Source organism: Chiloscyllium plagiosum, unplaced genomic scaffold (assembly GCF_037043375.1).
Source record: "Chiloscyllium plagiosum isolate Xiang-an unplaced genomic scaffold, Cpla_swu_hap1 HiC_scaffold_22, whole genome shotgun sequence".
NCBI lineage: Eukaryota > Metazoa > Chordata > Chondrichthyes > Orectolobiformes > Hemiscylliidae > Chiloscyllium > Chiloscyllium plagiosum.
This window is the reverse complement of record NW_028270160.1, coordinates 39,150,265-39,171,916: the sequence shown is the minus strand read 5'-3', so window position 1 is coordinate 39,171,916 and position 21,652 is coordinate 39,150,265. Positions and strand designations below refer to the sequence as shown.

At 39.1% G+C, this 21,652-nt stretch overlaps 1 protein-coding gene across 2 annotated transcripts in view; it reads right to left on the bottom strand.

Moving 5' to 3' along the window:
• tcerg1l (transcription elongation regulator 1 like) overlaps positions 1 to 21,652 on the bottom strand; it is a 773,510-nt gene that overhangs the window by 270,844 nt on the left and 481,014 nt on the right. For both annotated transcript variants that reach the window (XM_043712591.2, XM_043712592.2), the window contains exons 7-8: positions 18,793 to 18,869; positions 17,383 to 17,471 (exon numbers count right to left, since the gene is read on the bottom strand). In XM_043712591.2, the coding sequence (XP_043568526.1) occupies positions 17,383 to 17,471; positions 18,793 to 18,869 (166 nt within the window). The remainder of the gene's footprint in view (positions 1 to 17,382; positions 17,472 to 18,792; positions 18,870 to 21,652) is intronic.

The window sequence follows — 21,652 nt, the reverse complement described above, 5'->3', positions numbered from 1 at the left end:
CAGCAAATGGTTTAGGGGAGGGGGGGTGGAGAAGCATTTCTTGCCGCATTGCCGTGCATGCACTAATTTGTACTAAAACAAACTTTACTCCTACATTGTAAACAGTTTTACACTTCACTCAACTTTTCTTGTCATTTGAAGGAAGAACGGTTAGAATTAGCCCCTGGAGATAAGAGATGGCAATGTTGAAGGAGTAAGAAACAAGAGATGAAAAATAAAATGGAATTCTAATTCAAGCTTTTTATGTATTATCATGCAAGTCTGTTGGAGATATGATGAATCCTTAACAGTGAACAAGAGCAATTGTTGTGAGAAATAAGATTGTAAGCATAAAAAGAAAATCTTTCTGAGTTGGCGTATAGCTAGATAAATTATGGTACAGAGAAAGATGTTGTTTATAATAATCCCTTTGTTGCTTGGAGATGCTTCATTAAAATATCCCATTTGCACTGCTGTTCACAGTTAATTCCAAATAATGTGGAAAAGACATGAAAATAAATGGCAATGAGCATTTATGATTAAAACAATAATCACAGATGTCTTTCTAAATCTAGCCCCTAGTGCTTATGAGGGACAATTTGCATTTAGTATCTCTGACCCTCCCCATCTGCCATGCATTTCTTTATCTGAGTGCTCTTGTTTGATAGAATAGAATGACGTATAAATGCTCATTTTTTTCACAGCCATCACCATATTGGGCATGAAATAGAAATGCTACAGCTGTTGACATTTCAACAATTTCCACTGATAATGAAAGGCTGCCAAACTAATACAGCCAGTTCTGTAGAAGGGTCACTGCACCCAAAACGTTAAGTCTGATTTCTCTCCACAGATGCTGGCAGACTTGCCAAGATTTTCCAGCCATTTCCGTTTTCGTTATTGTTAATAGAGACTATTAATTGTTTAGGAACAGAAACTTTTAAATTTAGCTTTTTTTTGGAAGAAACATCTACTAAGAAGTATAGAGTGACAAATATTTATCAGTGTAACCTGTGGACTGTGGAAAATGAACTATAATATGTGAATAGGTGTCTCACTTAATCATCACATCAGTGAACTAGGTGTACTGTGCCAATTTCATATATTCTATATATCATCCAATAACAGCAGGTATCTGAAAACTTTCTCGAGAATAATCAGAACTATACATGTTAAGAGCTTTCACCTTTTTTTCCTTTAATCAGTATATGCATTTTCTTCCCTTTATTCAATGTACTGCTGCACTATACAATGCCTTAAATCATTTCTTTAGAATTTTGTTCTCAGCAAGTGTCTATTGTGATGGCCCATGTGATTTTAGGGAATAAAAGAAATATTTTATGTCTGAGTATTGATCCTACTAAAAAGCAGGATTTTCGAGGAGTTGGCTTCTGGTAAAGAACTGGAATCCAATAAATGTGTTTTTAGTTTTAGAGTCTTATGGCTGCCCAGAAATGAAAACACCTCTTTCGAATAAAGTTAATTTTAAATCCAGTGCACTGGCTAAAGAAAATCTAAACCTCTAGTAACTAAAGGAATCCCAACAGCTGAACCAAAGAGACAGAGAAGATTCCAATATTAAAAATATCAGAACCAGGAGAGTTTTGACCCAAGGTGGCTTTCCTTAAGATATTGTATAGGGAGTTGACAATTGTGGGATGATTGGAGTAGGCTAAAAGGAAAAACTTTGCCAAAACTAAGGAAAACACCCAAGTAACCTCAGCCCTTCTACAAATGTTCAAAGACTATTTGGAGTAAATATTTAATCATCCAAGTTGTGACGATTATCTGATTTTGAGTTTTGCAGTTTGTACATTAAATGGATTAGAATTAAATTTAAGTTAGGGAATTAAGTTTAGAACTAACTGTGTTTAGTCTTCCATTATTCTATTGGAACATAAGCTCCTGCTTGCTTGATAGTGCTGACTGATCTTTGCTGCTAATATCACCGTGTTTTATTTGCACAAGCTTAAGAGGTATCAAATGTCTGCAGTTTCAGCTACTGAAACTTTAAAAAGTCTAGGCTTTATAGCCCTGTAATAGAAAAGATTTATTTTAGTAATGACTTTTACACCTCCCACTGTTACTACAGAGTTCATTGCTTCTATCTCTTTAATAGAAAGGGATAATTAGCATAGGAGTACCATAGCCAGGAATAGAGGTTATGTGTGTGTATCTCCAGTTGCAAAACAGAGGTTATCAATGGAGGAGATGGGTCTTCTCCTTGATTTGCTTGCTGTAGTAATTGTTTAATATGGCTCAGTGGCTTGCTTGGTTGCTGCATAGAGCAGTTAAGAAATAACTACGTTGGTGTGATTATGGAGTCACATGAAAATCAAGACAGCATAAGAACGCCAAGATTCCTTTCCAGCTGCCATGATGGGAATTCAATTCAAATTCTCTTAATTATTACTCTCAACTTGTAAACATTTTCCTAGTATAATTGTCTAACTGCCAGACTTGGGGTGCGGGGATGGGAGAGAGGACATGGTGACAGATAATGTAACAGGTAAAGCTAAAAGAGAGGGAAGAAATGGGAATTGGTTCACAATTTGAAAGTGCTGAACTCAATATTAAGTCCAGATGGCTGTGACAGGCCTAGTCTCGAGGTGACATGTTGTTCCTCCAGTTTGCGCTATGAATTCACTGGAACACTGCAGCACACCAAGGACAGACAAGTGGTTATGTCAGCAGGACACTGTGTCAAAATGACCGGCTATGGGAAGGTCAGGGTCACGCTTGCACACAGCCCGGCAAAGTGGCCACCCAGTCTGTGTTTCATTTCTCCAATGTAGGGCAGGCTACACTGGGTGTAGCGAATACAATACACAAGATTGGAGGAGATACAAGTCAAATGCTGCTTCACCTGGAAAGAATGTTTCGGCTTTTGGACGGTGACCGGGGGAGGTGGGGGGGGAGATGAAGGGGCAGGTGTTGTACCTTCTGTGGTTACATGGGAAGTTTGGGGGTAGTGTTGATGTTCATGGAATCAACTCGGTTGTCCGAGAGGGAGTGATCTCTGCGAATTGCAGAGAGGGAGACTGAGGGGAAGATGTGTTTGGTGGTGACGTTCTGCTGGAGTTGTCTGAAATAGTGGAGAATGATCCTTTGAATGTGGAGGCTGGTGGGATGAAAAGTTAGGACAAGGGGGAGCTAATCATGCTCTTGTGAGTGATGGCATTTCGCTTTTTGCATCCAAATGAAGCAGAAATTCTTAAGAATATTCTACAGGAGCATTGTAATCCTGGAATCTCCATCCAGAGACCTCATGAGATTTCTCTGGAGCATCCTCTAAACATCCTCTGACATTAAGATTAGACATGGGGCCATATAATAATTTGCCAGTTTCCAGAGAGTATACCAGATTATAAATTGTTTGACAGGATTTGAATGAAGCCCTGGAAGTGAAATGGACTGGTTTGACTCTTGGAGCAGTGGGCTAGTTTCCAAACCAGCTCACCATCCACCCCACCTAAACATAGATTTAAAATCATTGTCAGAATTATTCGGATATGTTATTGTTCAAGTTTCTGCCTTTGCATGTAAAATTATGATATCATCACACATCTTTTTCAAATACACAATCAAGCTCAATGGCAGCCATGTATTTGTGTTTATTTGACAAAAGAATTTTGTACTTGCTTCTTCTAGGGTAGTTGTTTGGGCAGCACGGTGGCTCAGTGGTTAGCACTGCTATCTTACAGCACAAGGGTCCCAGGTTTGATTCCAGCCTCAGATGACTGTCTATGTGGAATTTGTACATTCTCCCCGTGTCAGCGTGGGTTTCCTCCCACAGTCCAAAGATGTGCAGGTCTGGTGAATCGGTCATGCTAAATTGCCCATAGTGTTAGGTGTGTTGGTCAGAAGGAAATGGGTCTGGGTGGGTTACTCTTTGGAGGGTTAGTTTGGGCTGAAGGACCTGTTTCTACACTGTAGGGAGTCTAATTTAATTTCTCAAAGGATTGTCAACAATTGTAGCGAAAACCCATCTGGTTTATAGCTGTGAACAAATTTGGAAATAGTCTAGCTTGTCATTTAGATCAAAACACTCCAAAATCTCATCTTGAGAATGAAACTAGACAGACAAGTTACATTGACTCGGGCAACAGATTTAGATGAAATAAAATCACAATTAACTCATTCAACAATGAAAAGTTCTCCGCATTAACATAGCACTCAGGTAAAAATTGGGAGAACTGTCCCATAGACTAGTGGTAGAGTCACATCCACAGAATCAGGCAACACTTCATTTTGATGCATGATTGTATTATATGTCAACTGATGTAAGAGTTATATCAGTTCTATAAATGAACAAGTCCGCTTCCAGTGTGAATACTGGCTTGACAGACCAGAAGTTTTATTTTTGCAGTTTGGTAATCTTGATGGTCAGTCAGTGAACATATTCACTGCCAATGTCTGCTTAACCAAAGAACATCAGAATTTATTACACAGGTAAAAACGTGATTTAGTAATTTGAAAATGTCATATCACAAAAGGTTTAAACCTTTTTCCTAGGAATATCTAATAGACACTCAACGTCAATGTCTTAGTTAAGTGAGGAATTCACAACTGTTTCCTTTCAGTGGATATTTGCTCATTTACCGGATGTGAGTCTTTCTGTTACTGTTTCTTCCAGAGACACACAGACAGAGGCTAACTCACTGACCTTTCTCACTGACGTCTGAAATCTGACTCCCTGACAATGCCTGGCTTAATAGGTATTGAGATGTTGTTTCCCTTGTGGGAGAGTCTAGAATCAAAGGCCATCATCTCCGAATAATTGTTGCCAAGTTAGGACAGAGGTGAGGAGGAATTTCTTTTCTCAGAGGATAAGAAATCTGTGGAGTTCCTTACCAATGAAAGCTGTAGATCTTGTTTGTTAAGAATAGTCAAGGCTAAGGCAGACAGATTTTAATCAGAAAGGGAATCAAGATTTATGTGGAAAAGGCAGGCAAGTGGAGTTGAAGATTATCAGATCATCCATGATTTCACTGAATGGTGCAGCAAACCTGATCGACCAAAAGGCCTACTTCTACTCTGCACTTATGGTCAAATTTCATGGTGATAGCCAGAAGTTCCACCGGTGTTGATCAATCCTTCTGAACTGAATATGCTCTGACCTCTGCATCTACCTCTGTCCAGGTTGTAAATATACCCTTCGAAAATACTTCAGCCAGCATATAGGGTGTTCACTGATATCAAAGAATTTCTTGGAAATGTTGTTTTAACACACTGCTGAAAGAAAAAGACCCATTCCTCACCCTTAAGGAACAGTCATCTTCACATAATTAAAAGTAAAAAAATGTTGAGTTTACAAACCAAGTTCCCAAATAATAATAAATAATATAAACATGCATCACATTGGTCTCACCAGCAGGACAAACCAATCACAATGGTGGGACAGTGTTGGACCATCAGTAGGAGTAGCCTGGGAGTCTTCAACGTTGAGTACAGAGTAAATAAATTCACATGGAATCATTGAAATGTGCAAGAAGAACTCTCCTATTGATCAATATCTACTATCCTTCAACAGCCATCCAATTTGAACACCTCTTGGAAGAAACACTGACACTGATAAGCAATGCTCCCTGTACTTTATTTTTGATTACCTGGGCAATTTCTTGAAGTGCTTGACTCCATTAAATTTCTTTTCATGACCTTGAATGCACTTCAATTTGTAAGAGCTACCCTGTGGGCAGACTGCACAGGTACTTGCAGGTTACTGTGAACCAGGTAGTTTAAAGGGGAGATAACTAAGGCAAGGGGCAGACTCTAGAAACACCCCCATTCTCAATAATGATGGGCCACAGCACATCAGTGTAAAAGATAACATGGAAGCATTGACATCCATCAACAAACAGAAATGCTGCATGCACAATCTACTTCAGCTTCCTCTTGAGTCCCCAGCATCACAGGAGCCAGTCTTCAACAAATTAGATTCAGTTCTAAAGAAGAGTCATACTGGACTTGAAACATCAACTCTGTTTCTCTCTCCACAAATGTTGCTAGACCCGATGGATTTCTCCAGCATTCTCTGTGTTTGTTTCAGATTGCCAGCGACTGCTGTAAATCTGGTTTTTATTAACCTGGTTCTATGACTCCTCACTAATGCTGTATAACTAGTGTCGTTAGCCAAGCTGCTCTCGCACATCTACAATATTGACATCTACCCAATAAAGTTGCCCAATGTTTGTTGTCCATAAAAAGTGGAACAAATGTAATTGGCCATTTACTGCTCCACCACTCTATTCTCCATGAGACCATATTTGAACAGTGCTAACAAGTGTCATTTACTCAGCTATAAGTTACTCACTAAATCTCAGTTTACATTCTACCGGTGCCAGTTAGCTCCAGATCTCACTCCCGGCTTGGCGGAAACATGGAAAAAAAAAATTGAATTCTCGTGGTGAGATAAGAACGACCACTCTGGATATCGAGTTAACAGTAAACAAAGTGTGGCATCCAGGAGTCCGAATCTCATTGAAACCAGTGGGAATCGGGGAGGATTCACTACTTGCTGAAGTTATATCTAGCACAAAGATTGATACTTGTAGCTCATAGAGATAAAACATCTCAGCTCCCGGATATCACTGCAGGGGTTCCTCAAATTATTACACTAGGCCCAACCATCTTCAGCTGCCTTAATAATGATTGTCCTACCATCAAACAGAATTTTGGCATTTATTGTCAGAGGAATTGGAAATAAAAATAAGGAAGTCTTGCTGCAACTATACAAGGCATTAATGAGAGTGCAATTGGAGTACTGTGAAACTCAATTTCTGATTCCCACAACTTTTCCACCATCTTGAGAGAACAGATCAGGAGTGTGACAACATATTCCCCACTTGCCTGGATCAGTGCAAGCCCAATAACAAGCAGCTTGATACCATTCATGACTAAAGCCTAATTGGCAGGTCCCCAGTCCACAGCAGAACACTATGGATTTAATATGCATCATTCAGGAGAAGCACTGCAGCAACTTGCCAAGACATTTTTGACAGGAAGTCCCAACCCTACAACTTCTACCACTCAGGCTAAGAGTAGCAGACAGGGGAAAATACCACCACCTGCAACTCCCCTCCAAGCTACACACCACCCTGGCTTGGAAATATTGCTCTGGACTTAGTAGTTTGGTCAAAATCCTGGAACTCCTTACCTAACAGCCGTGCAGATATATGGAACAAACAAATGTAACTCTCACCTGCAACATCCACATCAAGAATGAAAAATAATCAAAATAAACTATTAACTGGCAAAAGCAATAATTATAGTTAGATTTAAAACAAAGAAGAACAAAGAATCTTTACAGCCCAGGAACAGGCCCTCAGCCCTCCAAGTCTGAGCTGATCCAAATCCATTGTCTAAACCTGTCGCCCAATTCCTAAGCATCTGTATCACTCTGCTCCCACCCACTCATGCATCTGTCCAGACGCATCTAAAATGAGTCTACCGTGCCTGCCTCTACTACTTCTGCTGGCAATGCAATCAAGGCACCTTCCACCCTCTGTGTGAAGTACTTGCTGCGTATAACCCCCTTAAACTTTTCACCTCTCACCTTGAAAGCGTGACCGCTCGTTATTGAATCCTTCAGCCTGGGAATAAGCTTGTTTCTATCCACCCTGTCTATACCCTTCATGATTTTGTAGACCTCAGTCAGGTTCCCCCCTCAATCTCTTTTTTTCTAATGAAAACAATCCAACCTACTCAACCTCTCTTCATAGCTAGCACCTTCCATACTAGGCAACATCCTTGTAAACCTTCTCTGCATCCTCTCCAAAGCGTCCACATCCTTTTGATAATGTGGCGACCAGAGCTGTACACAATATTCTAAATGTGGCTGAACCAATGTCCTGTACAATTTTAACATGATCTGCCAGCTCTTATACTCAAATAGAGATTTATCCAAAACTCTCAACATATCTTTAAAATATAATACTTTAAAGCTATTTATGCTGAGTTTGTAACGAGCTCACAGTCCAACCATGTCTTGTACTGAGTCTTTAATTAATTAGCTTGTGGGATGGATGCCTTATTGGAGAAATCGTGTGGCTACAGTAAACCAGGAGACTCATTATTACAGGATGAAATTTCTGCATAAAAATAATGGCTTTAAAACTTATTACATTTAAATGATTTTCCACACAGTTTTGCAGAAATAAAGTTAGTTCTCTACACAGTCAAATTTCCTTGTATTCTGTTTTCCAAATTATCACATTTACTTTGCAGGATATCACTATTAAAAAGAATTGGACACTTTGGACATTATTTTAGTATAGTGGGAATGACTTAAACATGAATATCATGTGCAATAATATTTCTTAGTTACTTGCAGTTTGATCAATTGCTGAAACAATTGCAATTATACACAAAGAAAAATCACATTGAAAAGCAAGACAGGAACCTTTATGGGCTAGACTTTATGGGTTCCCCACATGCCACCAAACAAATCAAGGCTCAGGGGGGAGAGAAGAGGGAGCCTTGGTCAGCAGGCTAGGTGCAGACTGTTGAGGAGGTGAACAGTGGGAGGTTGGAGTGAGGAGATAACTATGGCATGCCCTCCAAGGATCCTATATAGAGACACCCTGTTGAAAGCTGTTGGGCTGGCTACTTGGCATGGCCCATTACTGGGCATGGTGCACATGACATTTTACACATACTATCTTGCTTGCAACTTGCTGCAGGAGAGCCACAAGCTTCACATTTCTTGATGTTAAAGCACATTAAAGTGCTTTTTGAAGAGCCGTTGCAATGTAAAAAATTACATGGAGCATGGTTCCAAATTCAATGAAACTACGGAAAACAGATTTTTGTTAGATGTTGGTTGAGAGAAAAATATTAGTCTTTTCTTCTTCAAAAAGATGCCATCCTTCAAACTGTCTACCAGGCAAATTGCAAGTTAGCTATCATGATGAAATTACTCCTTCCAAAAAGGAAGGCATTTTCCTTTTGCAATGGTTATAAGTTGCTTTCCCTTCACCTTGTTGCTGGATTTATTTCAGCTGGCATTTGTCTTCACTGACAAGTGTGTTCACTAATATCTCCTTTGCTATATAGACAAAGGTTAACGTTAAACTGATTGATGTAGTATTTGCCAAACAGTGACATCTGACAGTATTAAGCACTTCCATGGGACAGGACAATAAACATTATTTGCAAAGCTACCTAACAGAAGTGACAGACAATGTCAGTGGGTGCACTGCTGTTGTGTGATAAAAGGAATTTTTTAAAATTACATAATGGAGCTCCCTGAAAGTTGGTCATCCAATCTATTCAGAGTTTAGGGATTTTAATCTGTAGAGACATATTCAATATCACTTGTCAATGCTTTGCTTTTATGATTTGAATATTGTAAATGTGATCATCTACTACTATATTTATGTATTAGAAACAACTATTCATCAGATGACTTCAAAGAATAAACAGAAAATATGGGAACCAAAAATTCTCAGGATGCAATTCTAACAGTTAAGATAGGATTATGCAAGTTAACCTCACTGGATATGTGGTTAGGGAAATAATTTGAAAGGTGAGTGCAGGTGTTAGTAAAAGACAACATCTGACACGAGCCTGCCTATGCATCTGAAACCCTGCTTCCTGCTGGGGAAAGGAAGGGTACAAATGCTCCTGCCTGTAGAGTCCATCTGGACTCAATATTGAATTCACCAGTTTTCAGGCTTGACCACTTTGTTCTCTGTTCTTACCCCTACCCCGACGCACCAGGCCTAGTTATCACACGGGCTGCCTCCACACACAACTCACTGTCAGCTACTATTAATCCCCATTAACAGCTATTCATTCCCACAGGCTGACCTTTACCCACTTCTTTGTCTGTCCAGCTGCTTTTCTGTCTCTACCTATTGTTTACTCCCATCCCATCTTCTGCAAAAATATCAACTTCTTCCAAACTACCGTCAGTTCTGAAGAAGGGTCACTGGACTCAAAACTCTGATTTCTCTCTACAGATTGTGCCAGACCTGTTGAGTTTTTCCAGTAATTTCTATTATCTAGCGATCTCCTTCATTTCCTTCGTAAGGAGCCTTCAGCAATACTTTTTACAAAAATGTTTCTCTCTCTATGGTTTGAGGGTCTTGGCCTGACAAGGGCTCTTCACAAGGTGGGCGCTCTCTCGTTCACCTGGATGTCAGTATTGGCACTACATTTGCCCATTTCATATATCAAAACAAGTGTTTCACTGAAGTATTACGAAACAAAATGTGGCACAAAGCCACATGATGAAATATTAGATCAGGTGACCAAATGTTTAGTTAAAAAAATGTTGCAAGGAGGGAAGGAGAGGGTTGGGGAAAACTCTACAGCTTAGGGCTGAAACAGAATGCCCCATCACAAGGGTGGACGGATTAAAACCAGAGATACAGAATGGGAAGAGTACCAATGTACTGAAGTGTTGCAGGGCTGGACAAAGTTGCAATGAAGCGGTGAGGTCAGGATGAGAACTTTATAATCGCGGTGTTGTTTAACAGGGAGGCAATGCAGGCCAGGCATTGCAGAAGTCGTGGGAAAGCACAGACCTCTGGAAAGTTAGGATGCTAGAAGTAGTTTATGAGACTGGAAGGTGAGGGTCCTGCCAAGACAGCATTGTAATCATCAGCCTAGAGGTAACAATGGAAGTTCAGCAGCAGTTGGCTGAGGCAGAATTGGAGCCAGGTGATGTTCTGTACATGAATGCAGGAGATCACATTGGTAAAAGTTCATCTTGAGATCAAATATGGTTTGAAGACTGCTAACAGTCTGGCTTAGTGTCCAAAGATTGGCAGGGAGAGGGACAGAGTCAGAGGCTGATGACCAGTGTTTATGGTGAGGACTAAAGACAATAGAGTCATAGAGATGCACAGCATGGAAACAGACCCTTCAATCCAGCTCATCCATGCTGACCAGATATCCTAAGTAAATCTAGTCCCACTTTCCAGCATTTGGCCCATATCCCTCTAAACCCTTCCTATCCATATACACAATCAGATGCCTTTTAAATGGTGTAATTGTACCAGCCTCCACCACTTCCTCTGGTAGCTCATTCTATATACACACACCACACTCTGTGAGAAAAAGTTGCCCATTAGGTCCCTTTTAAATCTTTCCCTTCTCACCCTAAACCTATGCCTTCGAGTTTTGCACCCACCCAGGGAAAAGACCTTGTCTATTTACTCTATCCATGCCTCTCTTTATTTTATAAACCTCTAGAAAGTCACCTCTCAGCCTCCGACACTCCAGAGAAAATATCCCAAATCTATTTAGCTTTTCCCTATAGCTCAAACCCTCCAACTCTGGCAACATCCCTATAGATCTTTTCTGAAGCCGTTCCAGTTTCACAATATCCTTCCTATACCAGGGACTACAGAATTGCATGCAGTATTCCAACAGTGGCCTCAACAATGTCCTGTGCAGCCAAAACGTGATCTCCCAACTCCCATACTCAATGCACTGACCAATAAAAGCAAGCACACCAAAAGCCTTCTTCACCGTCTACGTGCGAATCCACTTTCCAGGAACCAAGAACCTGCACTCCAAGGTCTCTTTGTTCAGCAACACTCCCCAGGACCATTAATTATATAAGTGTTGCCTTGATTTGCTTTTCCAAAATGCAGCACCTCACTTTTTCTAAATTAAACTCCATCTGCCATTACCCAGTCCATTGGCGCATCTGATCAAGATCTCAATGTACTCTGAGGTAACCTTCTTCGCTGTCCACTACACCTTTAATTTTGGTGTCATCTGAAAACTTACTAACTATATCTCCAATGTTCACATACAAATCATTTATATAAATGATGAAAAGCAGTAGACCCAGCACCGATCCTTGTGGAACACCACTGGTCACATGCCTCCAGTCTGAAAAGCAACCCTCCACCACCACCCTCTGTCTTCTATCTTCGAGCTAGTTCTGTATCCAATTAGTTAGTTCTCCCTCTATTCTGTGATTTAACCTTGCTAATCAGTCGACCATGAGGAACCTTGTCATATAGATCACGTCCACTATTCTGCCCTCATCTGTTACTTCTTCAAAAAATTCAGTTAAGTTAGTGAGAAACCAATTCCTACATACAAAGCTACACTAACCAACTCTAGTCAGTCCTTGCCTTTCCAAGTACATGTAATTCCTGTCCCTCAGGATTCCCTCCAACCATATGTCCATTACCAATGTTGGGCTCACTGGTCTGTAGTTCCCTGGCTTTTCCTGACCACCTTTCCTAAATAATGGCACCACATTGGCCAACCTCCAGTCATCGAGGGAATCACTCGATTTTTGCTGTGTATACCTGACATATGCTTCTTTCTTTTTCTTGACCAAAACCTCAATTGCTCTTGTCTTCCAGCATTCTCTACACCTACCAGCCTTGTCCTTCGCCCTAAAAGGAATATACTGTAAGACTATAAGATACAGAAGCAGAAATTAAGTCATTCAGCCCATCAAACTCTGCCAGTCATGGCAACATCTTCCCAACATCCACTCTATCCAGGCCATTCAGTACTCTCTAAGTTTTAATTAGATCCCCCCTCATCCTTCTAAACTCCATCGAATATAAACCCAGAGTCCTCAAACATTCCTCATATGTGAAGCTTTTCAATCCTGGGAACATTCTCATGAATCTCCTCTGAACATGCTCAAGTGCCAGTACATCCTTCCTGAGATATGGGGCCCAAAACTGTGCAAAATACTCCAAATGTAGTTTGACCAGAGTGTTATAGAGCCTCAGAGGTACATCCCTGCTTTTATATTCAAGTCCTCTCAAAATAAATGCCGCCATTGCATTTGCCTTCCTAACTCCTGACTCAACCTGCGAGTTTACCTTGAAAGAATCCTGGACTGGAACTCCCAAGTTTCTTTGCACTTCAGACTTCTGAATTTTCTCCCCATTTAGAAGATAGTCCATGCTTCTATTCTTCTTACCAAAGTGCATGACCTCACACTTCCCCATATTGTCTTCCATTTGTCTCTGGACTCTCGGTATCTCATTTCTGAAGGTTTCCCATTTTCCAGCCGTCCCTTTACGTATGAACATCTGCCCCCAATCAACTTTTGAAAGTTCTTGCCTAATACTGTCAAAATTAGCCTTCCTCCAATTTAGAACTTCAACTTTTAGATCCAGTCTATCCTTTTCCATCATTATTTTAAAACTCATAGAATTGTGGTTGCTGGCCCCAAAGTGCTCTCCCACTGACACCTCAGTCACTTGCCCTGCCTTATTTCCTAAGAGTATGTCAGGTTTTGCTCCTTCTCCAGAAGGTACATCCACATACTGAATCAGAAAATTTTCTTGCACACACTTAACAAATTCCTCTCCATCCACACCCTTAACAGTATGGCAGTCCCAGTCTATGTTTGGAAAGTTAAAATCCCTTACTATAACCACCTTATTGTTCTTACAGATAACAGAGATCTCTTTACAAATTTGTTTCTCAATTTTCTGTGGACTTTCATGCTTCTCTTTTGTCGAAGTTGTGGGGGTAGGTACTGTTTGATCTAGGCATCAGGTGCGTGGTGGAGATCGTGAGGCCTTGCCAAATAGCTCTGGCCAGGAAGAATGGGAGCATGTCTTCCACTTAAGACCTTTATGTAGCTCCTTGAGGGTTCTGTTACATCCCATCATCCACCGGGGTTCAACCCGTAGCCGGCAGGAAACTCACCATGTGAAACAGCTCTTTTACAAGGCATTTCCTATAAGGAATCAAGCATTCCCTACAAGGTCTAGCTGCAGCTTACTGGATAGGTTCCTTGTGCTCAAGCAGTCTGTATGCAATTAATGGACCTGTCATGAGGAAGTGGAGCCCCACAGGAAGGCACGCCCTGCCAATTTGATTGAAATCCACTTGCAGCCCTCGCTGGACTCCCTTTCTTATTATTTATCCCTCACCCCCACTGTCATTTACCTCTCTTCAATCTTCTGATTTGTGATGAAGGTCCCACTGAAATACAAATAGTAGTTACTGTTCTTGCTGGCCCTGCTGTTATTGGAGGGCTGCTGAATTATTATTATCTCAATTCGGGGTAATATTTCCATTCTGCCTCAGGCTTAGTGCAGTGTGCTGCCCAGGTAAATCCCTCATTGCTATAAATTCTGTTGGACTTCCAAAAAATGAACAACGTGAAATTCTCACTGGTTTTCTAGCCAGTGGATGGAACATCCCTAACAGTCACCACATTTTACCCAATGGTTCTGTTCTTTGAAACATTTAACTGGAGGCAATTTCTGTTTATCCAATTCTGCAGTTCTGTCTGAGAAGACAGGGAGAGGCTTGAGAGAAGTGATAGTAAGGTAGGACTGGAAGTCATTAACATACATTTGGATCCTGATGCAAAATTCTTCTTATCACGGTGGGCTAGCATGCAGATGTGAAATAAGAGGAAGCGAGAGAAAAACGATCCTTGGAGGATATGAGAGATACTGCTGCAGGAGCAGGGAGCAAAGGCATTGCAAGACTTTCTCTCTTTATGACCAACCGAGAGCTGTCCCCATCGGCTGGATGGCATGGAGATGTCTTTGAAGAGGATGCTGAACCATTTCAAAGGTGGCAGACAATCAAAGCAGATAAGAAGGGAACACACAAGTGAGCCAGGTAACCTGGAATTGCAGCCAGAGATTCCCAACATAAGGAGTCCATATCCATGAATTTAACCCACCTTAATAATATTTGCCTTATAAAGAGGTTGTGTTGGTTCTGCTACCTAACAATCAGCAGACACTTGGGACCTATGTCACTACTCTAGCATGTTCCATCAATCACGGATGGGCAAATGTAGAGCTTGTGAGAGCCTGATGCCAAAAAGTACTTGTGAAATATTTCACTTTGATAAATTAATATTGAAAATGTGCTCTATGTTCTTGAAGGGAAATGTTGCAGATCAATAACTGGAAACTACAGATTCAATTTATGTAGGCCTTTGTGACCAATGGCCTTTCAAGCAATCAGACTTTGATTTGTGGTTTCTAAGTATAGCTTCAGGCATCACATACAAAAAAAAACTTAGGTCTTTGGCAGAAAGGATATACAAATGTTGCTTTGTGATCATCAAAGGGGAAAAAACATGTTCAGTACTCTCCTTGTGATATTTGTAACAACCATTTAATTCTACTATCCATTTTCTTAAATACTTCAGTGAAGCTAACGTCTTAAATAAAATGCGTCACATTGTTATGGTAACCTGTCATCAACTACACTAGTTCAAATAAACCCATTTAAGTTACAGCTTTTTCGAAAAAAAGGAACAGAATGTAGGCTAATCCAAACAATACTTTATTTGCAATAGTTATGGTTTCTTTTTAACTACAATCCCTATGTTCCTCCTTTAGGCTAAGGTTGCAGTCATATCACACACATGCTTCTCCTACTATAGGTGATGAGAGTGTTCCATCAGCAGAACTGCTTCAGCATCCAATCGTAATCTTGGTAAGTGTATATGACAATGCATTATAGGGTGCGGAACTGCAAGGGACCCAAGTCTGGGCAATTCTCGGGCCTTCAGGCCTGCACTAGTACTAAAAGGCTTGAAATAACTCCACGAAGGTTGGTATTCTGTCACCAAGTCACCCTTTATTTACCACAGTACAAAACACTGATCCAGCTAGCATGGAGCCAGCTTCCAGAGTGAGCAGAAGCCCTGTCACTCCTGTCAGCCAAGACTCCTTGACTGGAACAGGTTAACAGACTGAATCAGGGAAACCATATTCTATAGGATCCTACTGGCTGACACTACTCCAATCACTACAGGGTTCTGCAAAAGGAATCCTAAGCCACAGTCCCTTCCGAGATTTCATAATAACTTGGTTCTGAGATAATGTTTTAAAGTCATCTTATCATAAGAGAATAAAATGTATGACCATGAGTAGACCATTTGACCCATTGTGTTTGCCCTACCATTCAGCTTGATCTTTGCTGATCTGATAATCCTCAATTCCACTTCCCTCCCTTTCCCCATAATCCTTGACTCTCTTGCTGGTTAAAATTCTGTCTGTCACAGCCTTGAATGTACTTAACGGCCCAGCCTCGACAACCCTGTGCAATAAAGAATTCAACAGATTCATTACACTCTGAGAATAAATTCATCCCCAACTCTGTCTTAAATGTGTGAATTTAACCTCTGAGATCATATCATTCAGTTCTGAACTCTCATGAGAGGAAACATTCTCACCTGCAGTGGGTTGTTGAGGCTGGGCCATTAAGTATATTCAAGGCTGAGGTTGGCAGATTTTTAATCAGTAAGAGAATCAAGGATTGTGGGGAAAAGGCAGGAAAGTGAAATACTTTGGAATCAGGTGCTCTGTCAAACATTCATGTCATGGCATTCATGGCCCACATTGTCAGCGTCCTTTAAGTGCTCACTGTATGGGACAGCATGCAAAACTATAATTTGTGAGTGGAGCAAATGGTGCTTGATCACGTTATTAACAACTTGTTCTGTTTCTGATGCTCCCCACATAAGACCATTGGAAACATCATCTATGGATCCAGCACTAACAAAGGTAATCACTGTGGGTCCAATGGTATGAAGGCACAGAGGGGTGAAAAGCCCACCAGCAGCAGCAATTTCCAATCGATGCCAAACAGCGAGTACATGAAGATGTCACATCTAATGGTCTCCTCAGGATGTGCAGTCTATTGTCCTTGATGCCATTTCCTTCAGGTGACTGAGGCGCAGTATTGCTGCAGACTGTGGATGTCCTGGCACATCATCACAGAATTATGTCATTTGCTGGAATGTGACTAGTGACCCGAAGGGGTGGGTTACCATCCCATACTGGTGGTCGTCAAGGTAACAGCCGAACGAAATGTTTACAAATCTGGCTGCTTCCAAGGATCCACTGAGGGCCTATGTGATACCGAGCTTCACTTGGTGTATGGCTGGTTTTTAAATATGGCACCAGAACTGGAAATCTAGGATGATCCCTGCAGTGGTGAATACTTTTACGGTTGGCTTGCCAAAGAGACATGGTGCATTAGGGTTCGTATTTAAAAATGATGTGACTAGGATAAAATTGCATGAGAAAACTTGCTAGGGATCGCAGAGAGAAATCCTCCACAAAACTCTCCAAAGTTAACATGTTGCCCATTTTTGCCAAAATTTAATAAAAAATGAATGCAAAAACATGTCTTTTCTTTCACTCCAAACCTCCTTGTGGCCAAAATTAAATTACCTCAAATCAACACCACTGAATTAGAGATATTAATAAATATTAGTCTCAAATATTATGTAAATATATGCCAACTGTTGAGCAATGAAGTTTAGAAATTTAGGCACATCAGGAACAAACTCAAAAATATGCTACGAAAGAACCAAATTGGCAATTTTGATATCAATGTGGTTAAGATTAGAATTCATTTCATTATTTCAAAGGAATTAGTAACTGGTATTACTTAATGTCAAAATGTGGTTACAAATGAACTTACCAAGGGGAACCTGGTACAGGAGTTGATGCCACAGGCTTGGTCTGATGACGTATTTTTCCTTCCTCACCAACTGCTTTCTTTGATGTGGTCTAAATTTTGAAAAACAGAACTACAACTGAGTTTTTTTTTCCCAAAACTCTTACAACAATAACAACTTACATTTTATAACATTTTTTATCATAATTGTGTTGTGAAGTTGGTTCAAGGATGGAATGAACTAAAATAATAATTTGTTACTTGCAATAGGTTTGTAAATTGGGAGAAAACAATGATCTTTGATAGGGGAAGAACAGGACTTGTGTTTGAGTGAAACCTTTAATTTAAGAAAGACTGCTGTAATGTCAACATTTTAATTTCATTTACATATTCTGATTTGCCACCAACAGATAAATCTGGAGCAATCTGTATGCAGTATTGTGCTATCTTTTAAAGACAACATATTGTTATCTTCTATCTAAATACCTAGCTGAATGCCACTGAGTAATTCATTTAAATGTTTTTACATTGTCATTTTAAAGTCACAATTTTAATTCACGAGAGATAGAAATTTCAGTATTATTAGCCAGATAAATATTAAATGAAACTGATCAAGACTGAATTCAGGACCAACACCAACTCTTCACTTGAATCCCAGTGTAAAAATGCATTTCCTATGCACATGAATCAGTTAAGTGCTGGGCTTCTCACACTGTAAGATGTACAATAAAGCAAACACTTATTAAAAACATGGAATACAAGAGTTCAAGACAGAAGAAATAAAATGTAAAGAGATTTAGCAGTGGGTAACATCTACTACAATGGGAACAAAGTGCAGTTATCCTCTGCTAGTGTCTACATTTCAATGCCTTCCCTACTGTCCCAATCTCCTCTGCACTGGCACTAATCTAACATGAATGCTTCATGCAGAACACCATCTCATGAAAATTACTGTAAGCTGTAGTTGAAAGCAAATTTTTCTCCAGATTAATTTAGTGAGTCCCATTTAGTATCTTCTTGGAGTTCAGCTGTAGCATCTTCATTCTGGTGATATTTTCATCACTCCTATTCTTGGAATATAATTGAAGGAGCGACCCATGATATTTCCACGACAAGTGCAAAAAACATTATAACATTACAGCAGATGAATCTTTGCAGCAATACTGAGCACAGGACTGACAGTGCACCATTTGTAGAGTATTGCAATTTCCAAATTGGCTGCTATCTTACTTATATTAAAACATTGTTTACAGTTCAGCAGTGCTTTGTAGACCATAAGGCACTGTCAATGTTTGGAAATCATGACAGGTGCTATATAAATACAAACCTTTCTTTCCATAATCAACAAAATTCAACAGTTTAACCTGTTTAAAATATTTGATGTCATTTCCATTTAATATTATGTATGAATCAAAAATATAATTGAAAACAAACCTCATCTCCATTCTCATATGATTGAGTCTTCCCTTTTGATCTGGTACAGGATTGTTCACAAGGCTCTTTTTCTTTGCCTATTCACAGAAATAAATAGTTTTGTATTTTAAAGCCAAAATCTGTAACTGTCAACACAAGTTCTTTACAGTTTATAGTTAATATGCATCAAATAACAACTTTTTATAAAGCCTAGGTTTTATATTTATTTAAGCCATATTATAGTAAGACTTTGATATAATTTACATTGTTTCTATTATTTATAGAGTTTTTCACTCTTGCTCAAATCAGCTATTTGTCTTTTAAAAATGTACCATGATCTTTGATTATGTTTTAATTTGAATGCTCCTGTTAGATCCAAAGATGTGCTGTTGAAAATCTTACTTAATTACTGAAACATTGATGGTATAAAATCATGCTTCTGTGATTTTTAAAATAGTTTAAAATATTATTCTGAAACAAAAAAAAACTTTCACATGCAAAGTATATAAAAGCAGCAACAGGTAACTCAAGTGTGCATTTCTAAATTGTGGATCCATGACCTGAGGAATGGATAGCACATGGGACATATATTTATGAATATAGCCAGGTTGTCAGAATTAAAATTTGCTTGATATCGTTAGTAGAATATTCCTACAGAAATTATTTTGGTTAATCTCAATCCAGGTCTTGTTTATACGCAGGTTACAATTATATATTGCTCAGCACAAACCAAATATAAAATCACATCCAAATGAACTGCAGATGCTGTAAATCAGAAACAAAAACAGTAATTGCTGGAAAAGCTCAGCAGGTCTGGCAGCATCTGTGGAGAGAAATCAGAGTTAACATTTTTGGGTCCAGTGACCCTTCCTCTGAACTGTTCCCAGAGAAATTGTGATAATGGATGTATTAAATAGGTCACACGAAAACGTAAATTCAATGCCTACCCTGCAGTGTTTTATACCTAATAGGAAGTCCACTGCTAAATATTTTTAATAGATAAACACCTTCAATAAATTTGTAGAGACTGGAATTTCAGTTGTACCACCCTGAAAGTTTGTACATTTGCACCATAGTGTAAGTTCAGACACACAATTCAATCAGAATGATATATTATCAAGGAATAGTGAACTGTAATTTCACATGACGTAGGAATATTTGTATTTTAGAATTTAGTGGTATTCACAATATCTTCCAATTTGGGATTATCTAAATTTATATACAATATTTCAATGTAAAATTTAAGTCGACACTCATCTAAGTTTATTCAACAAAGATAAAAGATTGTTGAATAAGATATTGCTTATATGAGGAGTGAGGAAATGCATTTGGTCTTTTTTCAGTGCTATTTTCAAAAATAAACTGTGCCATCTTAATAAAGAGTAAGAGATTTGCTTGAAAATCCTTTTAAATATTTTGTGAGATTTATCATCAGTTTTATGTAATACATGATGTGGAATGTACAATTGGGGCTGACTTTTTCCAGAGGTCACACGATACCAGGCTATAGTCCAACAGGTTTATTTAAATTCACAAGCTTTCAGAGCGCTGCTCCTTCGTCAGGTGAAATGAGGAGAAGACACACAGGCACAGGATTTATAATCAGAGAGATCAAAAGATCATACAAATGGTCGTGCAATTCTTTTTTTTTATCTCTCTGATTATAAATCCTGTGCCTGTGTGTCTTCATTTCACCTGACGAAGGAGCGGTGGTCCAAAAGCTTGTGATTACAATAAACCTGTTGGACTATAACCGAGTGTTGTGTGACTTCTGATCTTGCCCACGCCAGTCCAACTTCAGCATCATGCTGACTTTTGGTTCAAACATTGAAAGATATCCATTTCTATATAGGGATCACCTAAAAAAAGCCCACAAATAGTAGTTTATTCCGTAATGTTCACCTGTCATATCAAAAACAATAACAATGATTTTAACTTTATGGAAAAAAATAACTCTCTTTGTGATAGAATTGTAATCACATAAAAGAAAGAAGAAAATTGGCAACAATTGCAACATGTCATGTTTCCTGACACTAACAATAGACTGCCAGGGAGCGATTTAGTTTTGATTTTTATTGTTGACACAACCTTTGCGTGCAGTCAAGATAATCAGAAAGCATGTATTATAGTCATCAAACAATCAAAATGCAAGTAAACAAAATGAACAGCACTATAATTCAAAACCAAATGACAATAATTTAGCTCCTCTTCTTGCTAATTTTTCAAGGTTAACATTAATTCTGTTTATAAAAAGTAAAGGCATAAATTAGAAATCCTAATTGTTTTAGAAAGATATTCTACATCTGCCATACACCTTATTCTTATATTTTTATTGATGAATTTATATTATTCAAACTTTTTCCAAAAGTAATGCAAATACATAATTATTCTTAGTCTGTTCTTTTCTATTCAATATTATTCAGTAACTACATATTTAAAATTATTTTGATGATCGCAATATATATTTTATGTTATCAGCCATTCAGTACATGGTCACAACCCTGTATGAACAGAGAACTGAATTAGATTGATTTCCAGCTATAGTTGTTATTTGGATTGGATAATGATGTGTCATTTTGCTGCTGTGTGGCTAGGGCACAAGTTTACCCAAAATTATTGACCATGAAAATTAACAACTATACATTTTGGAATTTGAATTGAGAATATCAAACACATGAAGATTATATTAATGAAGGAACTTCTTCCTGACGGTCCTACTGAACTCCACGAACTCGTTCCAAGGATGAGTGCTGGATTTTGTTTTTAACTCATATTCCCAGGGTGATGATGGGACTGCCACTCACCTGCTGTAACTATAACCTCATTTTAATTTTGGATCAATCCTCATTTATGCCTTCTTTGTTAGGAAGCCTCAAAGGTG